The sequence below is a fragment of the Sylvia atricapilla genome, chromosome 1, assembly GCF_009819655.1.
Source record: "Sylvia atricapilla isolate bSylAtr1 chromosome 1, bSylAtr1.pri, whole genome shotgun sequence".
Classification (NCBI taxonomy): domain Eukaryota; kingdom Metazoa; phylum Chordata; class Aves; order Passeriformes; family Sylviidae; genus Sylvia; species Sylvia atricapilla.
In genome coordinates this window covers 17,237,673-17,264,455 of record NC_089140.1, presented here as the reverse complement: position 1 = coordinate 17,264,455, position 26,783 = coordinate 17,237,673, and the positions used below count along the sequence as shown (strand labels likewise).

Here is a 26,783-nt window from a genome sequence, read left to right as displayed (position 1 = left end):
TTTTTCCTGGAATGACTAATTAGAAGGCTTGAAAACAAGATGCTAAGGGACTTTTGCAAAGTGTGTCAAGGAAGAGAAAATTTTTTTAAAAAGCCAAAATCTCCCCAAACTCTAAATTCTTAAATAATTATTTACAGTTTGGAACGTCTTTATCTGTTAGCTCTCAGTTCTATGATAACTACAGTATTACCTACTAGGACACTACATTTCCCTATATATCAAAACTGTCTGAAGGAGTTAAGGCTGCAGCTTCTTTCAACAACAGCAGAGAACATCAGCCAGGCCTCAGTGCCTTAGTGTTCCACATATCTTGGTAGTATAATTTTGATTAGACCTAAATATGGAAATCACTTACTTTCTCAATTTTCAAAATAACTTTTTCCCACCCACCCTATTATTTCAGCTGTAGCCACAGGCAGGGAGGGAATGGCAAGTCAGGAATGATAATTTTGAGCTGTAAAACACACATTTATGAAGCAGTCTCAGGCAAGAGTGAGAGCCAGTGGAGGGTGAGAAAAACTGGTTCTGGAAAGAAGCTGAACCAAGATAGCAACAGCAGCCAGGGAGAGCAGCACAAACCCTCAGGAGAAGACCAGGGATGCTTATAAGGTAGTGTGATGACATTTTTTATTTAGAGCTTGTTCTCGGTGAAAAGCTAACTCCTACACCTTTACAATTTTAAACTGTGATCCCATCTGCTCTAACAATGGGAGCTGAGCTTGAAAAATACCAGATCTCAGCAGGGTGCTGGACTTGACATTGGGAGCTGCCACGAGGGGCTCTGAGCCCTCAGGGAACACTGTGCTTCTGACCAGGTGCTCTGGCTGCTGCATAAACCAAAGGCTGTGGTTGCCCTTCTCATCCTCCCAGCCCTTCCAAAAATGGCAGGGTAAAATGCCACTATCCCCATCCCAGTTCAAGCCAAGCCTGTTACCCTATAGGCTGTGCTGATACCCAGTATTTTGTGGCCACTCCTGTGCTACATAAATGATAATAATTTTACATAGTTTAGTGCTTTGGCTGGGAAAGGGTTTCTCGTAGCAAATTAAGGTGGAAGACACAAAGGTTCTGGCTCTGTCAGGATAATGGCTGTGGATGAAACTGTGGCTTTAGGCAGGCTAGGTTGGTCTTGAGGAACCTCAAGGGAGAAAACCTTGGAATTCATGGGCAGGTGAACTACAGAGGAGAATAAAGCAGGTGTGCTCTGTGATGATTGTTATGATTCATAAACAAGAGTTTATATTCTAGTCTTTTTGCTTTACTAGAAATGGGCCTTGAAAATTATTATGAATTTGGAAAGTCTGCCTAATGATGGCTGAGAAGAGCTAAGATGTGCCTTTGTCTCCTCAGGTAGTGAAGATTTACCTCAACAGCAGAGAATTCCAGAAAACACTGGTGGATTAACCTGTGGTGATCCTTACTTCAAACTGCATGGTGCTTTCCCATCATATTTCATAATATATAAAATTTTGTGCTCAAAATTTGCCTTCTTATAGTTAACAATAATACCACCCTTTCTAATTTTATGCTAATGCCATTATATTAAAGGAGGCAAAAGGACTGTTTAGAATAACATCCATGTTGGAAATTATACTATGTTCATTTGTACACCTATACTAACAAAAGTCTGTTGGTACAGATTTGCTCAGACTCTGTAGGCGCTTAACTTGGGGTGTGTGAGCAGTGATGGTTACTAGGTTTGTGTTCCTCTGTAGGAATGGGGCTTGTATGTGTGGAGGGAGTGTGCCATTCAAACACAGAGAGCATGCACTCCCTCCCGAGTAGCTTTACATACAGTTTTCACAACCTATTTTGGCTTCACAAGATGCTGTTTTCCTTCTGCATAAAATAATTTACATGTCTCAGAGACTGCTGAAGTTGAGACAGTCTAAACACAGTTTAGGGGATGGAAAATAACCATGGTAAATCTGTTCCCAACCAAAGACTTCAGACCTGCCTGAGGCAGTGCCATGATGTGCCTTGATTCCCTTCTTCACTTCTACATAGGAAATGTGTTTTTATGTTTGACTTATTTTCTATAAATAAATGGGCCATAATCAGGAAAATGCTAGCTTTGGACTCCAGCTTGTGACTTGTGTGAAGAAAATATTAAAATACTTTGAGGCATATTTTGGCTAGACTGCTGTGAGATATGGCTGAGGCCTGACAGAATCAACAGCAGGGCAGAGCTGACCAGGATAAACCCTGTTCTGTGTTTGTCTGAGTACTGGAGCTAGAAAAGCTATACCAAAGGAGGATATTTGTTGTGCTGATTTGTGTCGCAGTGGCTGGATTCCTCCTCCAGCCCCAGCTGCTGCCTAAGCTCTAGCAGCAAACAAAACCACATTGGACAGTGGTGGCGGCACAAAATCCTCCCTCCGTGCCTTGCAAGCCTGTCACCTCCACTCTGAAACTTCTGGATAGAAAGCAGAGATTTTTTTTCCCCTCTAAAGTTAAATATTTGCTACTTTTCTTAAAATCTCTCATGAAAGGTCAATGACTGCCACTCAGTAGAGTATCTCAGCACTTTGTGGGTTTTGTTTTCTCTTAGGATTGCAAACTCAGCAGTGTCTGCAGATCATTCTTCATCTCTCTCCCAGCACCTACTGAGGTTGTAAATTGGTTAATAGACTAAGAGGAATTGGGATAAATTAAGATGTAAGGAATTGGGGTAAATCTTGAGATGGAAAGACCTTAAAATCTCAGAAAATAGGACAGAGAGGATGTGAGGAACAACACTGGAATCTATACAGATGGAGTATATTGTTATCTAGTACTTGAGTAGATTTAAAACAGAGAGATTGAGATTGACTTTAGAGGGCTGAGATTGTCCTGTCTGCAGTTTAGGCAAACTAGTACTGGAAGCTTCAGTTGGGTGTTTGTAGTTAAAAGCTTGAACTCAGTTAATAGCATCATGTTATTATGTGAAATGCTTCTGAAGGAAGATAAACAATTTCAGTTTATTATGGTTTTCTTTCCCATATGGCACAAATGGGCCCAAGACCAAACTGGCTCTCAGCAGAAAGCTCCCATCTCCACACTCATTCAGCAAGTCATATTTAACTAATTTTAATATCTTGCCTGTACACCCACTGGTGGATCCATTCCAATCAATACTCTATGGCTTAATTTTTTTTATGACACTTCATTTTTTACTCTCCTTGACTCTTCTGCCACTGTTGTTAAATATTCCTTTGTAGCTGATCTGTTTTCTGTCTCTCTGTGCTAATGTTTATGCTGAGTTATTATTTCCAAAAGCTAAATTTTGAGCACTCTGCATCCAAATTTCCTAAGAGCAGAAACACTACTACAATAACTCTCATGAAAACCCAAACAAATAAATCAATTAAACACTTGCATGATTCAGAAAGACAAAGAGATATTCATGCCCACATGAAAGAATGACATGATTGTGCTTGCCTTTTCTTTTTGTTATGATATCCTCCTGTTTCCATTCCAAGATATGTTGCTGCATATTTTCCCAGTCTGTCCAGATTAGGCAAGAAACATATTTTCAAAGGTACGTGGTCACCGAAGGATGTAGCTAGGCACCTACCCAAGCAGGTAAAATCTCATAAAATTTTCTTGAATGCAGAAGCACCTTTGAAAATCTGCTCTTGAATGTTTCAGAAAAAGGGCTGAAGTTTCCTGGTAAATAACAAGTATTTGTGAATGTCCTTAAAAAATACAGGACTGGCAAGGACTTGGTTAAAAGACATTGTGATAGAATAGAATATAAAATCAATGTGTAACTGTAGATAAGAAATTCGAAGAAAATATTATTAATACTTCTAGAAGTTTAGAAAAATGGAAGGTTGCTGAGAACAGGCACTTCAAGATAACTCTGTTTTCTGGTATTGCTTTCAAAACATCTTTGCTAAATTCCAATGTTTTTCTATGCAAATTCAATAGCTATGAAGGCATAACATATGTGTTCCAGCAATAGCTGTCCCTTGTGTAACCTCATGACTTAACAGCACAGATAAATGTACAAAGCTCTACTAACAGTAGGAACAATGGATTTTTGAACACATGCAGTAATGAGTTAATTTAATGACATTTTGTGTCATGGTTAAAAACAACATTTCTTACCATTATCAGAGGCCCAATCATGCAGGTTGAAGACAGACTTCTAGAACTACAGTGCTACAAGAAATTTTTGTCTCTTTTTGCTATGGAAAAATAGAGGAAAACTTTAATGCCACTCCTGAAACAAAATAAAGGTCATCCTCTGAACAGTATCCAAAACTTAGTATTAGACATAAATCGCTGTACTGCACACTCCAATAGTTTGTCAGTAGTTCATTGCTCCATGCAGCAGCAGAAGGAACAAGGCTTGACAGCAAGTATTTAACTAATTGAGTCTAAATTTCTGCATTTGGAAACCCCTTGGTGTTCCAAAACAACTGCTGGCAGCAGTGAAAAGTTCAGCTGCGGATACACATGTGTTCATGTGAAGGTACAAAGAAACCAAGCACTGCTTTATTGACAGAAAGGAAGGCAGGGTCAGCCAGTTCTGCGTAACAGAACAGGCATCCAAACTACAGCTGACAGCCTTCAAAGGGCTTACGGAGCCTCACCCACAACTGATGTCTCCTTTTTTCCCTTCTAAAAAATGTCGTGTGTTTTCTGCAAAATAAAGGACAACCTTTCCTCAGTCTGTTTGTGTTGCCTTCCTTATTTGGGATCTCTTACCCTTCTAATAATTTATAAGTGCATAATATTGCTGTTTCTTCACCAATAATTAACCTTTTAACAGTACAAAATAATCCCACAGTGTAGTTTATGGCTTGTGCCCAAACTTTTCTAACTGTCCAAGTGTTGCTGTGGTGCTGTCACTGCTCTGAATATCCCTGGCAAGCACAGCAGCCATTCCCTAGTGGTTCAAACATTTCAGCCAGGTACTGGGATAGCTGTACAAGGCTGCCTTCCCAGAGGAAGGCATGTGGCATTAAAAAAGTAACTGTGAAAAGTCTATGAAATTAGGATACAAGCTTTTATTTTTCCCTCCATTGTATTTTCAGTGTTTTCAAAGGATGGCTAAAGCACCGTGCTTCTCTCACCTATGAGGTTTCAAATGGGGACATTGAGACAAGCACAGGAGGAGGCTGACTCAGACACCTTAGCTATGTGAAGGGTACAGCCAGAGCTAACTTTTGGAAGACTCAACTGAGGTAACACACACCTACATTAACTTATATATCTACATGTCTCACTCCAATTTAAGGAGAAAAAGAATTTAGGATACTTTTCCCAGTACACTGAGATACTGCACTCATCTCAGATCTTTATATTTAGACTATGAGAGGTTTTGGAAAACATTTAAAAGGTAAAAGAAGGAAAAAGCATCCGCAAATATGATAGTTTTACAAATGGGCAAGGAATCCTTCTGTGTCCTGCTATGCAACTCTGTAATGGTTTTCTTTTGAGACTCTCATTTTTAACTGAAACTGAAAATTAAGGTTTTCAAGGTGGAATCAATTACAGTTTGCATGTGTAACAAGTTTGATTATAAATAGGGGTTTCCACTGCTATGTTATCTGAGAAAATCAAAATACAAGATATGCAGAGAAGCTGATTCAGCCTTTATCTTCCTCAGTATAAAGAAATATGAAAAAATTAGAACCGACAGTATTTGTATTTAAATAAATCTATTCTTACCATAGATCAGTAGTGATGACTCATGAACTAAGTACATCTCAAAGTTAAGCATTTTACTGCGTATAAACTGTGATGATTTGACACTTTAACAGATCAGAAACTGTTCTGCAGCTGAACATCACATACAGTTAGTATTGTATTTTGGGGGTAAATGTTGGAATTTTATATTATACAAATTTATTAGTAACATTTCAAGAGATTAACATAACATGGTCAAGAAATACAACTAATAGCAATCAATCAGACACTTTCCTACTTTTTTCAGCTCTAACTTGAGGACTGCAGCAGCTGATTCAATTGAAAAATGTCTTAATTACAGACCTTTTAGACTATTTAAATTCTATTTTTAGGTAGAAATTACTAGATATTCAGACCATATCTATGGTTTGCAACATGAAATCCTAATTTATATTCAGTTAACCAAGGTGCAGGAATTTTTCTTCCTAGTTTGACCTTCTCCCCAGAAAATCACTTTGGAATATTTTGGAATCAGACATAAATGGACTGAATAAAGTCTAAGACCTGATGGCTGATAAGTATTTACGTCAGTTTAAACAAAATTACTGTCCACCTTAATTTGTATTCAATAGGTGGGGAAAAGATGCTGGTGTTAAGTGCACAAGAAGAAAAATTGATACAGAAATGGAAGGCTGCCCATAAACACAATGTCCAATGAAAATAATGGCTTTGAAAGAACTTCTCCTCTTAAGTAACAGATGTTGCTGAACTGATTTAAAAAACCCAAACATAGCTTTTTGGGTCATAGCATGCAACCACAACTGAAAAAAATATTTAGTGGCCTTTTAGTTAAAGGAGTGGACTCAACAATATTGCCAAAACACAAGACAATACATTCTCTGAGCACACCAAAGAGAATAAGCCCAGTATTAATCAGTCATATATGCATGATTGATTGCCTGTTCCCTCAGTTACACTAATGATATTTTGAAGTCTGATTGTTAACGTAATAGAAAGCTAATTTTTCAGGTGGAAGTGCTTCAACTAAAAAGTAACATGGATGGCAGCTGAGATACCTGGAGATGCTCAGATACATACAGGTACAAAATTCAAATATGACATTAGAAGAGAACACCACCCTTATTCACAAAGTAATTCCACATTCAAATTCACTAGTGAAATCTGTATGATCCTTTTCCATAATGGTAAAAATATGATGACAGGAAGAAATGAAATTTGAAGAAACATTCTAGTTCTCATATTTTCTAGAAATCTGTTGTTTTTTTTTTCTTTTAAGCATGTAAATTTTAATAATCTGAGTCTTCCAATTAAACAATTTTAACACTGAATTATGTATATCTACAGTACTTCATAGTTTCACACTAATTTTACACTAACTCACTAAATTTTTATTGTTGTTGCTGAAAGCTGATAATTGTAGCAAGGTGTAGGAAGAATTGGACTGTAACTTTTTAAGAAGAGAGGATAAAAAAAGAAATAACTTAATGGATGTCATGGACTAAACCTTAGTCTAAGCATGTCAGTCTATGCAATGTGTCATTACTGCTAAACCCATAGCAGTCAGAAGCATTAAGAAAAACTTTACCATTCTAATCAAACAAAAAGGGATTAAATTCTTCAACAGCTTCTTTCAGGGCCTGTAAGAGCATTATTCTCTAAATCAGAAGACAATTACTCTGAGGGAAAGCTTTTCAACAGAACTTTTTTTGAAATACAAGTTAAAAGAGTAGAGATAAGCTAAGGCATTTCTCTAGCAATCACCTTAATTCTTTGAGCTTTTTAATTCCCTTAACATCATGGATTTTATCCAAATATCAATAGCTTACCAATTACAGAATACATACATATGGTATGTTTGGACTACCAGGTAAACGCATATTTTTAAAAGATGTTATGGGATATGCAAAATATGCTGAGGCAGGAAAACAAAAAACTGTACAATGTAACAAGTATTCCTAATGTTTCTTTATTAGTTTATAGGAATCTGCAGCTAGTAACAATCTGCCTCTCACAGTTCAGAGCAAAGCTACTGATACACAGCTACTTACTTTGCATTGGTTTCCCTCGGGAAGTTTCTAATACAATTCAACACAGAATTAAAGTTTTTACAGCTAATACAGTATGTAAAATTCACAAACTTTTTCAAATACAATCCATAAAGGAAGGAGTCTAGAGTCTACAGCACTCATGCATTAACTGGCTTTCTGTGTTGTTCTATACATTTTCTCTTTTTTTCTATACAAGTCTTCTTCAGCATTGTCAGATCTGTATTCTCGAAGATGACAGATGGTTACAAAAAGTCTCTACTTAGACATGTTACAAAAATCAAATCATAACTGAATAATTGTCTGACTAACATTAAAATTTTGTGCTTAATGAAGTTTAGTTAAGAATATAAGCTCAGGCAAACACTGTTAATTTTTATACCTGTCTGTGTCATAGAGAAGAAAGGGATACCATTCAGAAATTCAAACCTGCCTGGCATTGGTTTGTCTTGATTAAAATTCAACACATTAAACAAGTCAGATCTATGGCTACATGACATACCAGAACCATGATATCTTCCAAATTTGGATCAACAGTATCTTGCAAAGGTTAATTTTGACCTGCACTCCAATTCAGCACATTCTGACAGCTAAAACTTTGCTTTGAAGAGTGGGCAATGAACTCTGCAACACAACACAGAACTTCACCTGAAACTTTTAAATTGTGGAATTAAATCAAAATAATGCTTTCAATTTGGTAGAAGCATATCTGACCAAGACTAAAAGCATGATGAAGTCAACAAAATCTTGTAAAATAGTCTTCATGCACAGAATGACACTTTTGAACTATGTTGTGGAACACAGTGAAGTACATGAATTGCAATAGGTGGAATAAAGAACTGAGCAAAGAAAAGATGCATTCGCAATGAGACCTGAGACAGACAAGTTATTAGTCAAAAGGCATCTTAGGTGGTAATTTTAATATTTAATAAAAGTAGTAACTGTAAAAGTCCTATGCTTCACATTTTAGATAAGAGCTTCTCTCACTTTTAATATTCATCAGCATCTCTAGAGTAAACCCCTTATTATACTGAGTTAAAAGACATACAAGTCAGTTGAATCGCTTTTCTGGGAGATGCTTGAGGGAGTGTAGTCAAATTTCTGCACCACAGAGATATTCAGGTGTGGATGTTACTGCTTCAGACTCTGTATTTTGTTTTGCCATGATCATTGATAACACATATGTGCTGAAAAAAACAACAGATTGCAAAAGTATGGTTGAGTACATTATTAATTATTAATTAATTGTTCAGAAATACTTAGGCTTGGCTGACCTAGTGATCTTACGACTACTCTTTCCTTTCCAGACATCTGGAATTGAATTCTGATTTCCCTTTCTAGCTACAGCAAGTTTTCCCACTTGGAATTCCCAGCTTTGAAGTGCACCCCTGGAGTACCACAAGAAGGGAAGGAAAGGTTTGCACCTTTTTTCCATCCTCACCTCTCTGAGAAAAGGGGCAGGCAACATAGTGTTCAGACAACCCGCCTGACCTGTGTCTGTGTTTCACCTTTGCTGCTGTCTCTGCACATGCTGGCAATGGTGGGCCTGAGAAACCCTAGGCTCACAGAAAATGGAAATTTAGGGAACTCTTAAGGGGAGGAAACTGTTCACAGTGTTGAGCAGGGACTCGTTTGGATTATTTGAGGTTTTGCAGGGAGTTTTGCACTTGCTGAAAGGATCCCAAATCCCAGCCATGTCAAAGACATACCTCCAAAGGGCCCCAAGGAGGAGACAAATTATGGGATCTTTATGGGAGTAAATATAGGAAAAGTGGATCAGTGACTTTTAAAACTTTTTTTTTAATAAGAAACTTACATTTAGATCTCTGAAGTGCTCATTGTAGTCTAAGGCATAACCTACCACAAATAAATCTGGAATTTCAAATCCGTAATCTGTTTTGAGACAAATAACAAACATCATCAATACAAGATAAGTGGCAGTTATAAGCATTTAAATTCACATGTGGTTCTCAACAAGCAAACTCTACTTATATGTAGTCAGTTGGGGCTATGTTACTTTTGAATCTGAGACATCATTGTCAGCAATAGCCCCATAACCAGTTCCCAGTCAGAGTACTTGTGAGAGGGATGTGAATAGACAGAGGAGAGGATAATTTTGTATAAAATTATCACTGGCACATTGTGGAAGGAAGCTAAAATCAGAGCTGGAACATTCTGCTTGCATTTGGAAGCTCCATTGGTATATATGTGTCCTGATTACAGTCCCGTATCACAGTAATGATGGAAATATGTAGAATATTAAATCAGAAGTAACTTTCAGATATCTATATATTTTCTACTAAGAATAGCAAAATCTATCTTATATTTTATGCTACCAAAATATATCAAATGGTTCTTAAATTAAAGGATAATCTTCTGAAGGTTCATGCAAATACTTAACAAAGTAAATGCATGCAGTGCACCTCAATTATACAACTCACACTCCTGAACCTAAGTACAGATATGCATCATTTTGAGTGTAAAGGTCTGTACAATATCAGCACTACGTAAAACAAGTTAGACTCTTTCCAAATTGTTCTCTAAATAACTATAGGAAACCCCAGATTTACAGACACAAAAATAGGTCCACATAAAAAAATTCTACCAGTATTCAGGAAAGGAATTTATTCAGTTGTTAAAGATTGGGGGTTATATGTGCTTTGGAATTGTAAATTTAGGTAAGAAAGGAAATGATACAGCACTGTCAATGATTTACGAAAGAGATCTCTGATGTTTTATAAACACCATGAATCACACTATGAATAAACAAGGATAAAATTTATTTCATTTAAAAGTTAATACATGAAAATATGAAGCTACCCTTCATGAATTAATTTTATTGCCTCTTTTATATGTTTAACATTAATTAATCCAGTCAAATATATGCCTTAATTTACTGGATTAACTTCTAAATGTTAAAAATTACCACTGTATTATAATTTAAAATTAAATGTTACCTCTCCACTGTATAAAAAGTTGTACAAGATGTTTGGATCATAGTTCAGATAACAGGGCTAAAACCTCAGGGCCATGCCCAACATTTAAGTAATTTTTGCTTCATAAATTTTCCTTCTCTCCCACATCCCAAATCAAAACCCTTTATACTGTCTCCTGGTACTCGCCTGCCTACTCTCCTTCTACCCTCTCTTCCCTCTCCTTCATACCCCTCACAATGAGAAAGGAAAAAGAAGAAATGGATATTCTCTTTGATATTGTTTGTCAGAGACAGAAGATAAAACACTCACCTTTCACTGATAAAATTAAACCCTTTCAAAATTTCCCAATAAAGTTAGTATTCTGCAGAAAACCTAAGCAGGACAGGCTTTCCAAATGACAATTATACAAATCCTTCCATTGCATCCCACAGACCCATTGACAATTGGTATTTTACACTGCTTCCAGCAGTCCATAGAATGTTATGAAAGGCAAGTGACAGAGTAGTGGTAACCTCTTCTAGTGTCAAGTAGAGATTTTCAGGACACTTACAATCTGGTCTGTACCCATCAGGCCGAGATGTTCTTTTCACCAACAAACTGTAATTAAAAATAAAATAAACCCCATTTAAATCTAGTTATGTAACTGAGTAACACATATAAAAACTACTCCCTTTATCAAAATCTTCTGAGCCTTGAGTCCTTGTTTTTGTTCTGTTTCTCTTCCTGAAAACATCCTAATTGCAGGGAAGAGCTGGGTGTATTCCCCTCCCAAGTCTATCAGTGCCAGTCTTGAAATGGCTGGAGGGTCATCACCACGGCAGAACAATACAAAAGCATTTCCCCTCCTTTCCTTCACCCTCCCGTTACTGACTCAGGCAGCTCCTCTGCACAGCACTCCTTCATACTGCAGCATCAAATTAAAGCAGAATCTCTGAATGGGAATCTACTCTGCAAAATATCCTGGACTAGACTAATTAATTACTAAGTTTTTGGGGTTTTTTGTGATTGTTTTACTTACCTTGCCACTTTAATCATTTTTGGCTTGTATTTTTCTATATTGTTAAGCAGGACCTTCATGGTCCTTCCAGTTCCAACAATGTCCTTACAAAACAAGAAAAATAAAGTAAGTAAAACACAAAGCAAAGCTGAAAGGAGGAAATCTGCACAATGACTGAGAAGTTCCATGTTCTTATTTTGTGGAGATGATTTATTTGTCCAGTTCATTGTACACCACATCCAAAAAACGTTATAATTGAGCTTACGCTCTTTGAAGCAAGAACTTTCTATTCATGAAATTATCAGTTCAAGGACTGTCCACTTCCTCTTGAAAACAGCTACATTGGAAGTACTTGGAATGTAACTCAGGACTGGAGATGACTCTACTGGGCCCCGCAAGGATGCAGAGATAAGACTTTTCATACTATGCTTGAGATCACAGTATGACAACATTCTCAATGTCAAGACTCGGTCTGCCCTATTTGTTGTTTTATTAGCACAGTACAAATGTGGTTTCTCCAGAGCTGCCATATCCAATATCATCTCAATGAGGTCAGTAGGTACCTGGCTAGAAAACTGACCATGGAGAGCAGCTGTTGATCCTGAACTCTGGAGATGGATTAGCAACACCTTGTCTCTGCCCTCCAGCTGTTTAATAGCATTAATTAAATATGCTGTCAACATTTTTAATTTCTGTTAGAGCAGCTGGAATGAGTATTTACATGGAGCTCTTAGCAGCTATTCAGGTAACCAGCCATCTCTGTGGCTGCTGGCTTTTTCTCCATCCTTTGCTAAGAGAAGAAATTTCAACAGTATACAGTTCATTACATTGTCCAGCTTACATCCCACACAAGCAGACAGGTTTTGAAATGCCAGGCAGATCCTAATGTGCTCTCTAGTTCTCGCAGCTGCTTATTCAACACTTTCAAAGAGAATCACCTATCTTAGTTACATGAGAATTTGGAGCACCAGTGAGGTGACATGTTCTTTCCCTCTACAACTGAACACTGCTGATTTACATCAGCAACAGCTCTGTGATGGGCTGTCCCCCAGGGACATGGCTGGGTGGAGAGCCAGATGCAGGAGCTGGGGGCCTTGAGGGAATGACTGACACTCCCAACCAGACCTTGAACAACTCTGAGGCTGTAAAGCATATATATGCAGGGCCACTATTTCAAAGTCATGCACCAGAGAAATGCAGGGCATCACTGCAGTTGATCCACTGTCCTCCAAGGAACAGAACAACTTGAAGAACAGGAGTTGTTGAAGCCACAGAAAGAACAAATCAAATGAGGCAAAAACAAAGATTCCTAGGTATCAGAAGGCAGAGCACCAGTTAGAGTGACAGCAATGTAATTTGATCTGTCATGCAATTGCAAAAAAATTGAGAGGCCATTAGGCAAATCAACCCCTCTCCCTCTTCACCACCTCCCAGAGAAAGAAGTGTAAACACAGACAGGATTTAGAAATTGAACAGCCAATCATGATTTGGCTGCGTGACTTTAAGTACAATATAACATAAGCACCCAGCTTACCTCCACAATTAGAACATTCTGGAAGAAACAAACAAAAAGGAATACAATTATATAATATTCACATAGTAAAAAAACCCAAGTGTTTAATAAAGGAAAATGAAGATAGGTCCATGTGCATATGTACAACACAGTAGGACACAAGGAGTTTCCTGTTTCATTTTTGTGCCCTGAAAAACAGCCAGCCATAAGAGCAAACCCTGCAGTCAGGGACCACAACTTAATTCAGCTCTGTCTAGATTATCCTCTTTGTCCAAGAACGGATGTAGCTTTGGAAAATAAAATTAGATGGAAGAAATCCAAATAGGATGAGCTTCCCTTCATTCCAGCATCTCTAGCTGTGTACTGCAGTGTACCCTATAGTTCACTAAAGTACTATTTCCAATGTTAGTATGAGAAAACAGCAATAATATTCTTTCTCTGAAATAAATGCTCTTCCTCCCTCCACCCACACCTCAGCAACTTCACAGTAAAGGATTAAAGGCCAGGTTGTAACACCCACTCTCATAGTGCAAAGCACCCTCTTTCTCTTCAGATACTGCTGCTGAAACCAGTATTATTCGAAGGGGAGTGGCCCAGCCAAGAGCAGTGATGTCAAGCTTTATGACAGTATCATCACACAGGCTGAATCTTTTTGCTGAAATTGTTCATCACTGCTCCAGGAATTACAATGTCTAAAGAGGCTTCAGTTCTTCTACTAAAAGCAATAATAAGATGTACTGTCCTTATCAGAAGAAATAAAAATCTATTGATTAGTAGGCATGATCATACGCATGATCAAAAGGATGGACTCTTATAATCTTGCATTAAGATCTACTTTCTAAAGTGAAACCTGCAGTAGCAAGAGGAGAGTTATTTCACAAATACCTTTATCTACCTATCAATGTAAACATCTTACATGGATGTGCACTCTGTGTGTCCTGAAAAACCTCAAGACCACATAGTTTCGTATCCATGCAGTATCCACCAGCCTAGTTTACATTCCACTTTCTTTCTATCAGGCTTGTTGGCTTTGCTACATACGTACCATGGAGACTGTTTAACTTCCTTTTCCATAACAGAAACCCAAGGTTGAGAGTTGTAAGAGAGACTCAAAGACATGGAGAAGGAGTGTTGAAAGGAGCATGCTCACAACCAGCATACCTTTAACAGCTTCATTAACTGATATGTAAATAATTTTTAATATTCAAACTAGAAATTATTAATATAGATTATCCATATTTATATTCATACTGCAGCTCTTCCTAAGACTCACAGTGCTTAGTAGAGAGACATGGCATAGTTCATGCATTAGGCACTGCAGAAAGATGTTACCACACACTGGTATTATACCTGGATGCTTCTGAAATGGCAAAACACTTGGTAAAGGTGTGGAGGGAACTCCCGGTAGCAGTTGAGCAAAAGTCAGCAATGGAGATACCACTCAAGAAAGCCACTAATTTAGACTGAGCTCTGGTGGAATGTATATTAATCTTGGAGGGAGGCTCCTTTTTGGTGTTTTCATAACAGGTTTCACTGGTGGTTATCCTGCTTGGCACTCCTGACTTTCAACCTCTCAGCTGCTGACACAAACAACTTTGGATCTCAAACACCTAGTCCTGTGAAGGCAAAAAGTTAAAGGCCTCTTAAAAACAAAAGTCTGAAGACACTCTGCCTCCAGAAACTTCTTCCTTCAAGAAAGAATGGAAGTATATCAGTTGTATAGATAAGATGAAGAGCCAAAATCATGTTCAAGAGAAGCTTATGACAGGTGAGTAGGAACACAGTTTTTGAAGGAAACCATTTGGATCCAAAACAAATTTTTTTCTCATCTGGCTTCCTATATGAAGTCATAAGTGGAAAATACACTTCTGAGGACTAGCTCAGGACACCTGGGTCTGAGGCATAAGGAAATTACTTGATTCAGACAGTGGACACCTGAAGATAATGTGGAGGAGTAATGGCTTAACCACCCCACGGAACTTGTGCAGCTGGTGATATATGTAAATATTGATGTGTTTAGACACACACACACACACACATATATATATATATATAAAAATATATATATATATACATATATATATGACACAGGGAGAGAGCAAAAGAGTTGACAAGGAAAGAACTTCACCAGAACTAAAAATGGAAATTAACTATTTTAGTACCAGGTCCAGTGAGAGTAACCATGATCAAATACAGCCCAAGATCTCCAGACAGGCCCATAGTGTTGAGACAGGTTCAACAAAGTCAGTCTATGAGTCAAGGTCTATGTCAATGTTTTCAGTAATGTACAGGTTTGGCTGCAGCTGTGCTGAAGGTCAGTACCCACACAGTACAGACCAGGCATGGACTAAGAGCCCAGTAACACCAGTGCCCACAGGTGTGAGTAGAGGCCCCAGGAGACACAGGTCATGGCCATTAGCATCTATTAGTGCACCTCTTAGTGTACTGTGAAAGACTGAGAGAAAAGCAATGTCCTGGGACATTTGATTGACAGACAAATAAGTTTCTTTGCTACCACAGTTGCTTCAGCTGTTCTGTCAAGATCAGCAGTAGGGATCCTCTTGCTTGCTCACATGTGGAAATCGCAAAGGTGGGCAGAATGAGGGTACAGCAGCCTCCTTGGTTTTGGTTAACCAATAGGGAGTAGTAGACCTTAATATTTAAATTGTGAGAAAAAACATCATAGACATTAATAGAAAATGGATCTGAAGACACTATGAAAGATAATCTTCTGCTGGGCTACAGCAGAAATTTTAAACAATCCTTCACAGATATCTGATTTACCTCTTCTAGAACATGATGAGTATTTCAGAACCTCTCCAGAAAATGTGTCTCAATACCTCATTATCTAAGAGCAAAAATACAATTAGAAAACTTCTGTGGATATTTGGCCTGAACTTGTTTTGAAGAGAACATGGAAAAAGCTTTGTTTTCTTCTCTTTTTTTTTGTTCTATACTTGACAGACATATTTCCTCAGTTCCCTCTTCTTCAGATTAAACAACCTCTATTCATTCAACATTTTCTCACAAGTTATATTTCCTAGCTTTCTGATCACTCTTTTGTTCTCTTCTGGAATCAGTCCAATTGGTTGGAATCCTCCAGTTGTGGTGTTCCAAACCAGAAAGAAGTCTTTTCTAGTGTCAAGAGGAAAAAAATAACCACTTTGTATACTTTATAAATAATCCTCCTTTCTATGTATGCCAGTACAACAGTTACATCCTTTATAAAAATATACTGCTGTCTCATGTGATCCACCTATTGTTTCCAGGACTGTTGCTGAGTCAGTCCTCCCTCACTTGCATTTATGCAAAAGATTACTTCTGTATAAACAGAGAAGTTGGTATTCATCTTTACTGTCATTACATGTCATTCTTTGAACCAAATTCTTAAACAAATTTCTCAGGATCATAATATCTTGTACTATTTTTCCAGGTAGTGTGAGTACCATTAAATGCTAATTCCATCTTTTCAATCATGAATTAAATATTGTATAGTCCCTGGAGACAGTGCTTTAATGCATCTCATCTGACAGTGAAGCATAATTAACTGTTTCTTGAGAAAAGCTTTCCAACCAGTTACACATCTGTCTAATAGAAATTTAATCTTGTCTGTGTTTCCTTATCACAAATGACTCATATGAAGGAAAGAGGATTAACGTGGATCCAGACATGCCTGAATGGTTTGTCTGGCCACAGGAGTGATAGTCACCTGCACATGACTTCCTCTGAAGTGTAAGATCTCATACTTATTGACTAACTTAAGAAGGAAAGATTTTGGTGGACACCATCTCTCATCCATAGAGTCAAGGAGTCCAACTGTTGCAAATCATACGCATTGGGGAAGTTCTTATAAGATATCTAGGCCAGAAAACACAGATGCTGTTTTGTATTATGCCCATTCTCATTGTTTCTGAAACACTGATGAGGATTTTCTGTTCTATGGAGAAATCCTGTATGTAAGGCCTTTGCAGTGGTAAAGCCACTATAAAATATTTAGATATAAAAACATTTTGTAACTATAAGTAAGGAGGCATCCTAACTGTTCAGAGTGATATTTCAATCTCTGTTATCATTATGCAAGGCTATTGTGTCTAAAGTCCCCATACTTTTCAGTCATTAACTGCTGCTGATGACTGAAGGCATTCAGAGTGGTTTGCCATACTATGGTATACAAACCCTCTCCTACAAAATACTGTGCTGGGAAACTGACTGTATTGCTGCCTATCCCCTACCTTTCTACTGTTGAAGCAACCTACAGATAGAAGATTTCAGAAAAGGAATGGTGTAGCAGAGTAGTAGAGGAATAAACTGCAAACTGCCAAGAAATGTTTTGATATAGTGTCCAAGACTAGATGGCAGTGATGTCTAACTAAAACTGGTTGAAATAGATTAACTTATCCTTGATCAAATGGATAGCAGAGGATGAAAGAAGAATGCAATGGAAATGACAAATTAGTACATTACCAGTAATGTCACCATCATCCTAGAGACACAGCTGGCTGTGCCAAGAATCTCTTGTGAAAGCTAGTTACGTGGAAGACCTTATTCAGTTCACTGTGAAATCCTCATGTGAGCTGGTGCACAGGAGACTGGTAAAACTCATCAGCTTGTGGTGCTGCAGCAGAAACTGATAGCTGGACAAATAGGAAGCTAAAGGACACAGAAGAAAAGATCTTTTCTCAAATATGTGTGTTTGAAGCTCCTGTACCACATAGATCAAGAATGTGTTGTCCTTTCAGATATATTTGAGATAATTACAAAGAAAGAAACCACATGAAAAGAAAAATAATCCAGCCTTCTGGATTCTGTCTACGTTTGAAACTCAGAGAACAGGATATAGGAATATTTACTGACATCTTGACTAGACTAAAGATGGCTTAATTTCTAAGTAGAGCCATCTTCACCAATACAATCTCTGAAGTAAATCCAGAAATCTAATAATGGTGCTAATTTATCTTAGAGTGAGACAGAGTACAGACAGTTTTTAAAAATATGTCCTGGAAATACTTCATATATAGTCCAAATAAAGAGGGATGCTGGCTTCAGAGAACGAAACACTTTCCTGTTGAGTCATTGCAAAAGAATCAACATTGCAAAAGAATCAGCTTCCATTACTAATGGATCAGAGGGATGGTTGGGAGCTGATAGATTTGGATGACTGTGGTTCATTCAGTGTTTACACTGTTTTTTACCAGGTAGCTGGCAGAAGGTAGGCTGGTACAACATAGAGACAAAGAATACCTCAAGTTGGAAGGGACGCATAAGGACCATCAAGTCGAACTCCCTGCTTTTTGCAGAACTACATAAAACTAAACCATATGACATTGACCAGGTGCTTCTTGGAACTCTGACAGGCTTCAGATCCTGGCCACTTCCCTGGGGAGCCTGTTCCAGTGACTTGACCATGGTTTCAGTGAAGAACCTTTTCCAACTGTCCAATCCAAACTTCCCCAGATATGGCTTAATTCCATTTCCTCTTGTCACTAGAGAACTGTGTGTGCACTGTCCATCTTGAGGAAGTTGTAGGCTGTGATGAGGGCACCCCTCAGCCTTCACTTCCCCAGGCTGGACAGCACAAGTGACCTCAGCCACTCCTCAGAAGTCTTGCCCTTGAGCCCTTGCACGAACGTGGTTGTCTTGGACACACTCTGACAGTCAGAAGTCCTTCTTGCATTGTGGCACACCCCAGAACTTGGGTTGCAGCCTCCCCAAAGCAGAGCACAGTGGGACCCTCCCCTCCTTTTCCTGGCTGACCATGCTGTGCCTGATGCCCTCCAGGATATGCTTCATTCTCTGTTGCCAGCATCCCTTTTTATTTGGACTATGTATGAAATCTTTCTGGGACAGATTTGGCCCTCCTGGCTGCCAGGGCACTGCTAGTTCATGTTCAACTTGCCATGGACCAGGACCCCCAAGTCCCTTTACATGGTGCTGCTCTCCAGCCTGCCATTCCTCAGTCTGTACATATAACAGGGATTACCCTGTCCCAGGTAGAGAATCTTGTTAAATTTCATATTATTGGTGATTGCCCAGCTCCTTAGCCTATGCAGATTTCTCTGTAAGGCCCCTCTACCTTTGGGGGAGTCCACAGCTCCTCCTGTTTTAGCATCATTGGCAAATTTTCTTAATGTACATTCAATTTATTAGTCCAGATCATTTATAAAAACATTAAAGAGCAGTTGCCCTAAAATTGTCCTCTGTGGTTTTAAATGCAAAGGGGTGCTGTGAAGCTTAAAATTCTCCAGTTTTGAGTGATCAGTGCACAGATGACTTGCAACTCTGTACATGAACATTTGAACTGAGCAGAAGTAGTATTTGTGGTGTGAGCTGGATCTCCACAAAAATAAAATTTGTGCTTCCATATTCATTTCTAGACAGTAGTAAAAATGGCCCATAACAGCAAGTCTTGGGTCATCTGGATGAAAGAGGTTTTTGACATTTTTAGTACTATGCAAAATAAAGAAGAAATAACTTCTAATCCCTGGGTAGCATGTGAATTTGTCTCTCATGTTAAAAAGAATTCTCTGTGAATGTTAAATTTTTAAAATAATGAACATGCAAAAGTTGAAAATCTGTCATTTAGTGCTTTTTAAAGCCACACAAGTTTATACACTGCAAGAAAGTATGTTGTTTTTACAGTACATTTAAAAAAATCCCAACTTACAGTAAGATAAAAACTACTCCGGCACTGAGTCAATACATTTCTATTGTTTACCTTCCCACAGGTCAGTAATGGAACAATGTCAGCTAACAAAACCAAGCAGAATAATAAGAGCATGTCTGCCTCCTGCCTGACAGTAGTAAGTGCTATGGAAATTGTTTTTCATCTTCCTGGAAAAGAATAACAATTTTTTTTCTAGACTTGGATTTTTATGTTCCATTCAGAAGACTGTTTTCAAAGGAAAATTGCTATGAAATCGTAGTACTTTGAAGTTGGCCCTGAATAAGACTTTGAAGAAAACTGTCTTTGAATTAATATAAAATGTGAAATTTTAACAAGGTAAAAGTTCTAAGTTGCACATTTACAAAGGGGGAGTATTCCCTTGAAAGCTGAAACTATACTTAAGTAATCAAATAAATTGTACTTAATGCCATACTACAGCTAGGAAGACAAATTTAGCCCTCACATGTATAACAAGAAAATCAAGAAGGTACTTATAAAGAAGATACTTTCTCCTCAAATGTTTCAGCATAAAATCAGCAGACTAGCATACACACACTTTTTTTTTTCTTTAGTAGAAAGAAAAGAACAGAAAGAACTTAAAACTGAGAAAAGAAAAATTATTCGAGACCTGAAAAAATACTTAGAGTGAAGTAAGGTTTGTAGCAGGAAGTAATAGCTTTTATTTAATTAACAGCCCATTTCCCAGTGGGGGAAATTTTTCACAAAAGAACTTTGACCTTTCAGCCCACAGCCTCAGAGAGACCACAGAATAACTTCAACAGCTGAGCCTGGGAACAAAAATTCAGAACTGCTGTATGCACTTGAAATCATGGACTGAATAAAATAGTGGCTTTACAGCACATTATAATCCTCCACTGCAGCTGCCCTTCAACTCATTTATCAGTGTTCCACAGCTGATAATTTCCTCTCTTATTTTAGCTCAGAGGAATTCTTAACATTTTTATCTGCCTCTCTGGTCACAGGGCAGGTGATTATGTAGGGCAATCACTTTTCATATCCCAAATTGTCTGATTACCACATTAGGTTAAAATTAAAAGTTTCTCCTAATCTGTACTTAGCTTGAAGTTTGCTGATTCTATTCAGACCAACAGAAGGATCTGCATGCCTGAAATTTCATTTCTTCCCACTATATCATTTGCCTACTATTAATTTCCTGTTGTTAATTCCACCTTCAAACCTTGTCTCATTTACATCCTACAGTATGCCAGTACTGTACAGCAGGGTCCCAATGGATTAGTTTATCTAAAAGAAGCTTAAGTAATGACTTAAGCTTAATGTGATAGGCAAATATGCAACCATATGGCAATATAAATTTGATAATGGCAAACTGCTTAATCCAGTAGGCAAAGGTATTGAAAAAGGCCACAGACAAAGACAAAAAACTGTTCACATTCAGAAAAGAAAATTAGGCTCACCATTTTAACAGTGACAACAGTTGACTATTGGTATAACATGCCTGATATATGGAGGCTTCTCCATCAAGTCTCTAAATCAAAATTGTTGGGTAGTTCAAAAGATACACCGTAGGTACAGTGAAGAAATTATCATTTGGGACCTAATCACCCAGAAGTTCAGACAAGATGATTTTGGGCCTTAAGATAAAGGAATCTCTGAACAAAGCCGTGTTTGTGATCAGGCCAATTAACTGTTCTGGGAAGGAAAAGAAGAAAGGGAAAGGAATGAACCTTAATGTGGGAAGATTGGCATAATTTGGTCTGATGGAAATACTTTTATCTTCAAGTCCCCAGTGATATCCTGGGTTCCTTCCTGTATCTTTCTTGGATAGAACTATTCTTAAACTCCTTGGGAGTACTTGTAACATTGCTAGTTATACCAGCTTGCAAAGTACGCATGAATACACAATGTCAAGAAAAGGTGAGATCATTTATTTGTCCAGTTCTACACTGAAAGCATATTTGTAAAAACAGCCCCTACCACCTTCCCCCCACAAAATCTCTGTTTTATCAATCTCCATTTCTTGTTTTATGGGGGTAAGGAGATTAAAAAGGAACAATATAGTGTATTTTCATTTTCTTTAAATAAATTTCCATTCAGTAGTCTGCATTTTCAATTAGATTCTTTCTGAAGACACCTTTTCATGTGTACTCCATATCATCAGAATTACATAAATTGATAATGCGATTCTTCAAACTGAATTTTTAATGGATTATCAGTTTATTCTTCACATACAGGACTTGCTTTCTTAGCATTGTATTTGGGGAACCTCAGGTACCAGGGGTTAAACAAGACATTTTATGACAGTGCCATAGAGCTGAAGAATCATCCTCAAATAAAAATTAAAGAAAAATGCATGAAGTTTCAGTGAAGAGGTTCAAAGGAAGCTACAAGGACTCATGTGAGAAGTGAAACAATTTTATGTTATGTACACAGGAATGAAATCCACAGATATTAACATTTCACCACAATGTCAGAAAATATTCTGTAAAATAGACATCTAGCTAGGAACTTTCTACAGGGTTCTAGAAAAGTTCCCATATGTCTGATTTTAATATTTTCTGCTGGGCTTATCCATATCTTAATGGCATACTTGGAAGGATAGCTGATATGACATCTCAAAAATGTTATTTTTTCAGACACTTGGTTTGGTCTGTAGCAGCTGCTACGGGGATCAAATGGGTTAATGTGTTAAGAGTCCACGTATACAAACTCCAGAAACTTAAATTGTGTAAAACGAGTTCAGAATCCTCAAGAGTTAAGAGAGTGAGGGACATAATGGAGAACCTGATGCTTTGTTCTTAGACAGCATTGTGTCAAATGCTGTGCACACTCATGTTGCACTTGCAGCTATCTTCACAGCATCCTTCTGTTGTGCATTAAAAGTAGAACAAACTGCCATAATTAATCTAAAGGTAATTCAGGAATGAATAATGTCTCCATTTTCTGACTTGCATGAAGAAGTACAGTCTTCTGGTCATCTGGAATTGGATGAGGATTTTCTGGGCATAGGTGAAATAAGACTATGAACAGGTATGATGTAGAAGTGGGCAGACAGTGGCTGAGCAGAGCTCATATGAAAAATGAGATAGGAAGGCTGTCAAGGTTTTTATATATGTTGCTCCCTCCTGAACAGCAACAACAACAACAGAAAATAAAGATGGACAGTAGAACAGATTACCTAAGAAAGAAGTGCAAATAAAGGTGATTGACTTTGGAGAAGGAAAAAATATTGTCCTTTGCAACTGTCAGAAGAATAGACAGTATCAAATCTAATTAAGAAAAAATGCAGAACAACAAAAGTGACTAAAGATGGCAGTTAAGCAGAGGTACTGAAGATGTGCAATGCTTCAAGACACATAAAATCAACCTTTGAAAAATGAAAAGCAAGGCTACATGTCAGATAGGAATAAAGTAAGATGATGAGGTTGAGTGAGGGACATGACTATTGCCAAAGTGTACAGTGAATTTTGTATACCTTTATTGTCATATAAATTGTCTCTTGTACATAATGTTCTAAAGAGAATGGCATTATTATTTCTGCAAATTGATGAGCATTACTCTAGAAAGGAATGCATATAGGGGAAGAAATCACGACATTAGGCAAGACAGTGAATACTAACAGAGAATAATAATTCTGAGAAAAAAACTTGAAATGGTGAGGATAATATGTATATTAATTGAGAGAATAAAACATTGTGTTAGACAGCTGCCACATGTATGGTTTATTAAATACTAATGTGTTAATATATTTAGGAGAATGACAGAGAAACAGCTCTCAGAACTGTTGCTGGGGCCTATGACATGAATTGAAAATGGTTCAATAATATAGGAATCAAATGAGAGGCACAAGAGAAGAAAGTGAGAACTCTTTATGTTCTTGGAACATCCTCCCAAATGACAAGCTGGGCAAGAAAATGGTAGACAGTGGATAAATTGATTTAGGCAAGACATGTAAAGGAAGTCTGGAGATTTTATAGCACAAATCCTGCCAGAAGGAATTGAGAAGAGCTGCATGGAGGATGTCTTCTTCTGAGTGAAACTTTTTCATATGAGCTGATCAGTCATTTTAGGAGATCATCAGATTGAGGATGGAGTGCCAAACTAACACAATAAAGTGCAGAGAAAACACAAATACTCACTTCCCTTTTTCCTTGATGGCTATTTATTACCTTCTACACTTCTCTGAAAATGGCAAAACCAGTGGCTGTAAACAACATGCACTTAATATGAAAAAGGAGAACATAACATAAGCATTCACAGAATTTTATAAATTCACTGGCTCCATAATTGTATAGTACTAACTGTATAACTGCTCTGTATTAATTTGAACTTAATATTAAGTTCTTATTAACTTAAAAATGAATAACGATTATTTTTGTTCATACTGTATGCTATATAGAGATAGGGACAATTACAGTAATATATGGATCTAAGTTTGACATCAAATATATTATAAAACTGTAAAAAGTATTTAATTGCTAGAATATATAAACTTTAAATTTTTAACTTTTTCTGACTTGTCTCATTTGCAAGGAGACAAGTCAAAGTGATACAGGAGCTTTTTGAAAGGTTACAGGACATATTTGACATATGAAGTGATGTACAGAAAGAGCCTTGTCATTGGAGACTTTGGACTAAAAGACCAGCTCCAAAGCTCTTCAGACAAAATATATAAACATATGAATATAAGAGATAAATGGCACTGCTACTCACAACTCCAGTACAGCAGAACCTACTGAAGTTTCTAGAGGCTTTAAAATTTACATTGCTCAAATGTCACAAATACTTGAAAATATGATAGAAATTTTTACAGTATTATACAGTATGGTTACAGTATTGATATTAAGCAGGGTTATATTGTTTGTTCTTTCACCCCATCTTCATACACTTTCATTGCCATCTTGTTGCGAAACAGATTTCTGAACAGTAAGTGATTAACTCTCCTTTTCGAAATCTTTTCCCTTTTACAAACATTAATGATAAATTTTACCCAAGTGAGCATTTCAGCTTTAAAGTAATTGAAAACTAACTACTTTACTATGAAATCAGATACTGAGAAACTTTATGTTCGCTACTTACATGATTAAATGAGAGATTTTTAAATTATATTTTTTCTGGATAGAAATGGTTACAAAGCATTACAGTGTTAAGCTATATCAGGATTCATTCTTCAAGTACCTTAATTAATGATTTATGCCATGGAAAACTTAATTCTTGCCTCAGTGACCTTCTTCACAGAACAATAACTTCAAATGGGAGATGATTTTCTTCAGGTAACAATTTGGGCAGTTTGGGTCGGGTCTGTATGCTAACTCTCATAATATTTCTCTTTTTTGTGGCTTGGGTCATTATACATTTTTACCAGGCTTATAATAATTTTATAAACAAAAGCATATTGGGGAGAAGTACAGAGGAGATACTATTCTGAAGAGCTATTATCCTTAACGGCCTCTTTCTAATTAGTTTTTAAAACTTTTTGCTTTCTTTAAGCCTTTTCAGGGAAAAAACCATCATTATTATATACCAACATGTTTACTCAATAATCTGTTTTTCCAATAGGCAGCAAAGCATGAACATGCCTTAGTTCTTCACTAAAATTATAGGCTAGCTGAGGTTCCAGGTATTATTACTTAATTAAAGGCAGTTGAACATCAAAATCTCAGGATCTTTTCTCTGTAGATTTCAAAACTGTTTACATTTATTGATACTTTTCAACTTTACAGAAACTTAATGGAACTTATTATCCAAACCCATGCCTGTGCTTTTGAAAACACCTTCCACAATCAGTAAGTTAATTTAACTTGGATTATACTTGGTATATTAAGTATAAGATTTAACTTGGTATACTAATTTTTCAATATAATTACAACCTTTTCTTATTAAATACTCCAAGCAGGCAGAGGAAGAACATAGCCTGCTTGATAGCAAGGAAGTTGAATTCTCTGAGTAAGTCTTCAACTAATTCTCTCAGTGATGTTGGATGGTTACTGAACCGGCAGTTTTAAAAGCCAGCAGCTAAAGAGAGGCACTAAAAACACTTCAAGGAAAAGATTTACATGGCCCGTAGGAGGCTCTAAATCAGCCCACAAATGGCTGATTAGTAAAATGTGCTGAATACTTGCACTAACTGCTGAAGTCAGCAACAGATGGAGGAGTTGGCATCTGTGGACGTAAGGCCACTCCTTCATATATCCAACTTAAGACATGTAAGCATGAGCATTTGAGCCTGAGCTTTGCATTCCAGCTTTTCAAAGTAAAAATAAGTCTTAAGGGAACCCTGTTCTCACGTGTTATAGCAAAAATGCTATTTCATTATTCCTTCATCAGCTGTGTCACTGACAGCCCCACATACAAATGCCAAGCAGGCCCTTTGAGCCTCTGCTCCCCTGGCAGTCCCAGCTCTCTCTTCCTGCCTCACTTCAGCCTCCCCATCCAGCTTCCAGCACTGGGCTCCTCTCCTGAGCAGCAATTTATTCTCAAACCAGCTGCTTCACACCTACCCAAGATCCCAGCCTCCTTGTCCAGCTCTCAAACTATCTTAAACTTCCCTTAAACTTATATCTTAAACTATGCTGCTGCTCAGTCTTCTCCCCAAGTATCTCCTAGTATCTCATCCTAGCCAAATTTTGTGTCCCACTACGTACCTGGGAACAGGAGAGCCATGCCACTGAGAAAAAGATTACCAGGATTTTCATTGTAAGAAAACAATTTACTTAATTTTTAATAAGAGCAGGAGTAAATAGGGTGAAATATTCTTCTCTCTCATAAGCATGTGGGTACAGATAAATACACAAAAGTCTTGCAAAAAAATCATGCTTTGCCCAGTGAATTCAAGTGATACTGGAAATATCATGCCTGGAAATAATATTAATATCTGCACCATTAATCAAGGAAATTTGGGATTGGAAGATGGGGAAGGAGAGCTGGGCTGGGAAGTCTAGAAGGTGTTTTAACTATGTACAAAAAGAGAAATGTTAAGTAAGATGCACTGCGAGTTCTGCCTGTGAGG

At 37.5% G+C, this 26,783-nt stretch overlaps 1 protein-coding gene across 3 annotated transcripts in view; it reads right to left on the bottom strand.

The window, feature by feature from the left end:
- Positions 1-8,328: 8,328 nt before the first annotated feature.
- Positions 8,329-26,783, bottom strand: part of PRTFDC1 (phosphoribosyl transferase domain containing 1) — a 40,741-nt gene continuing 22,286 nt past the window's right edge. Inside the window, exons 5-9 of one of the 3 annotated variants that reach the window (XM_066316094.1) lie at positions 13,153-13,170; positions 11,640-11,722; positions 11,172-11,218; positions 9,502-9,578; positions 8,329-8,872 (exon numbers count right to left, since the gene is read on the bottom strand). In XM_066316094.1, the coding sequence (XP_066172191.1) occupies positions 8,825-8,872; positions 9,502-9,578; positions 11,172-11,218; positions 11,640-11,722; positions 13,153-13,170 (273 nt within the window). In that variant the 3' untranslated portion in view covers positions 8,329-8,824. The remainder of the gene's footprint in view (positions 8,873-9,501; positions 9,579-11,171; positions 11,219-11,639; positions 11,723-13,152; positions 13,171-26,783) is intronic. The other 2 variants (XM_066316106.1, XM_066316101.1) reach the window with 2 other exon arrangements.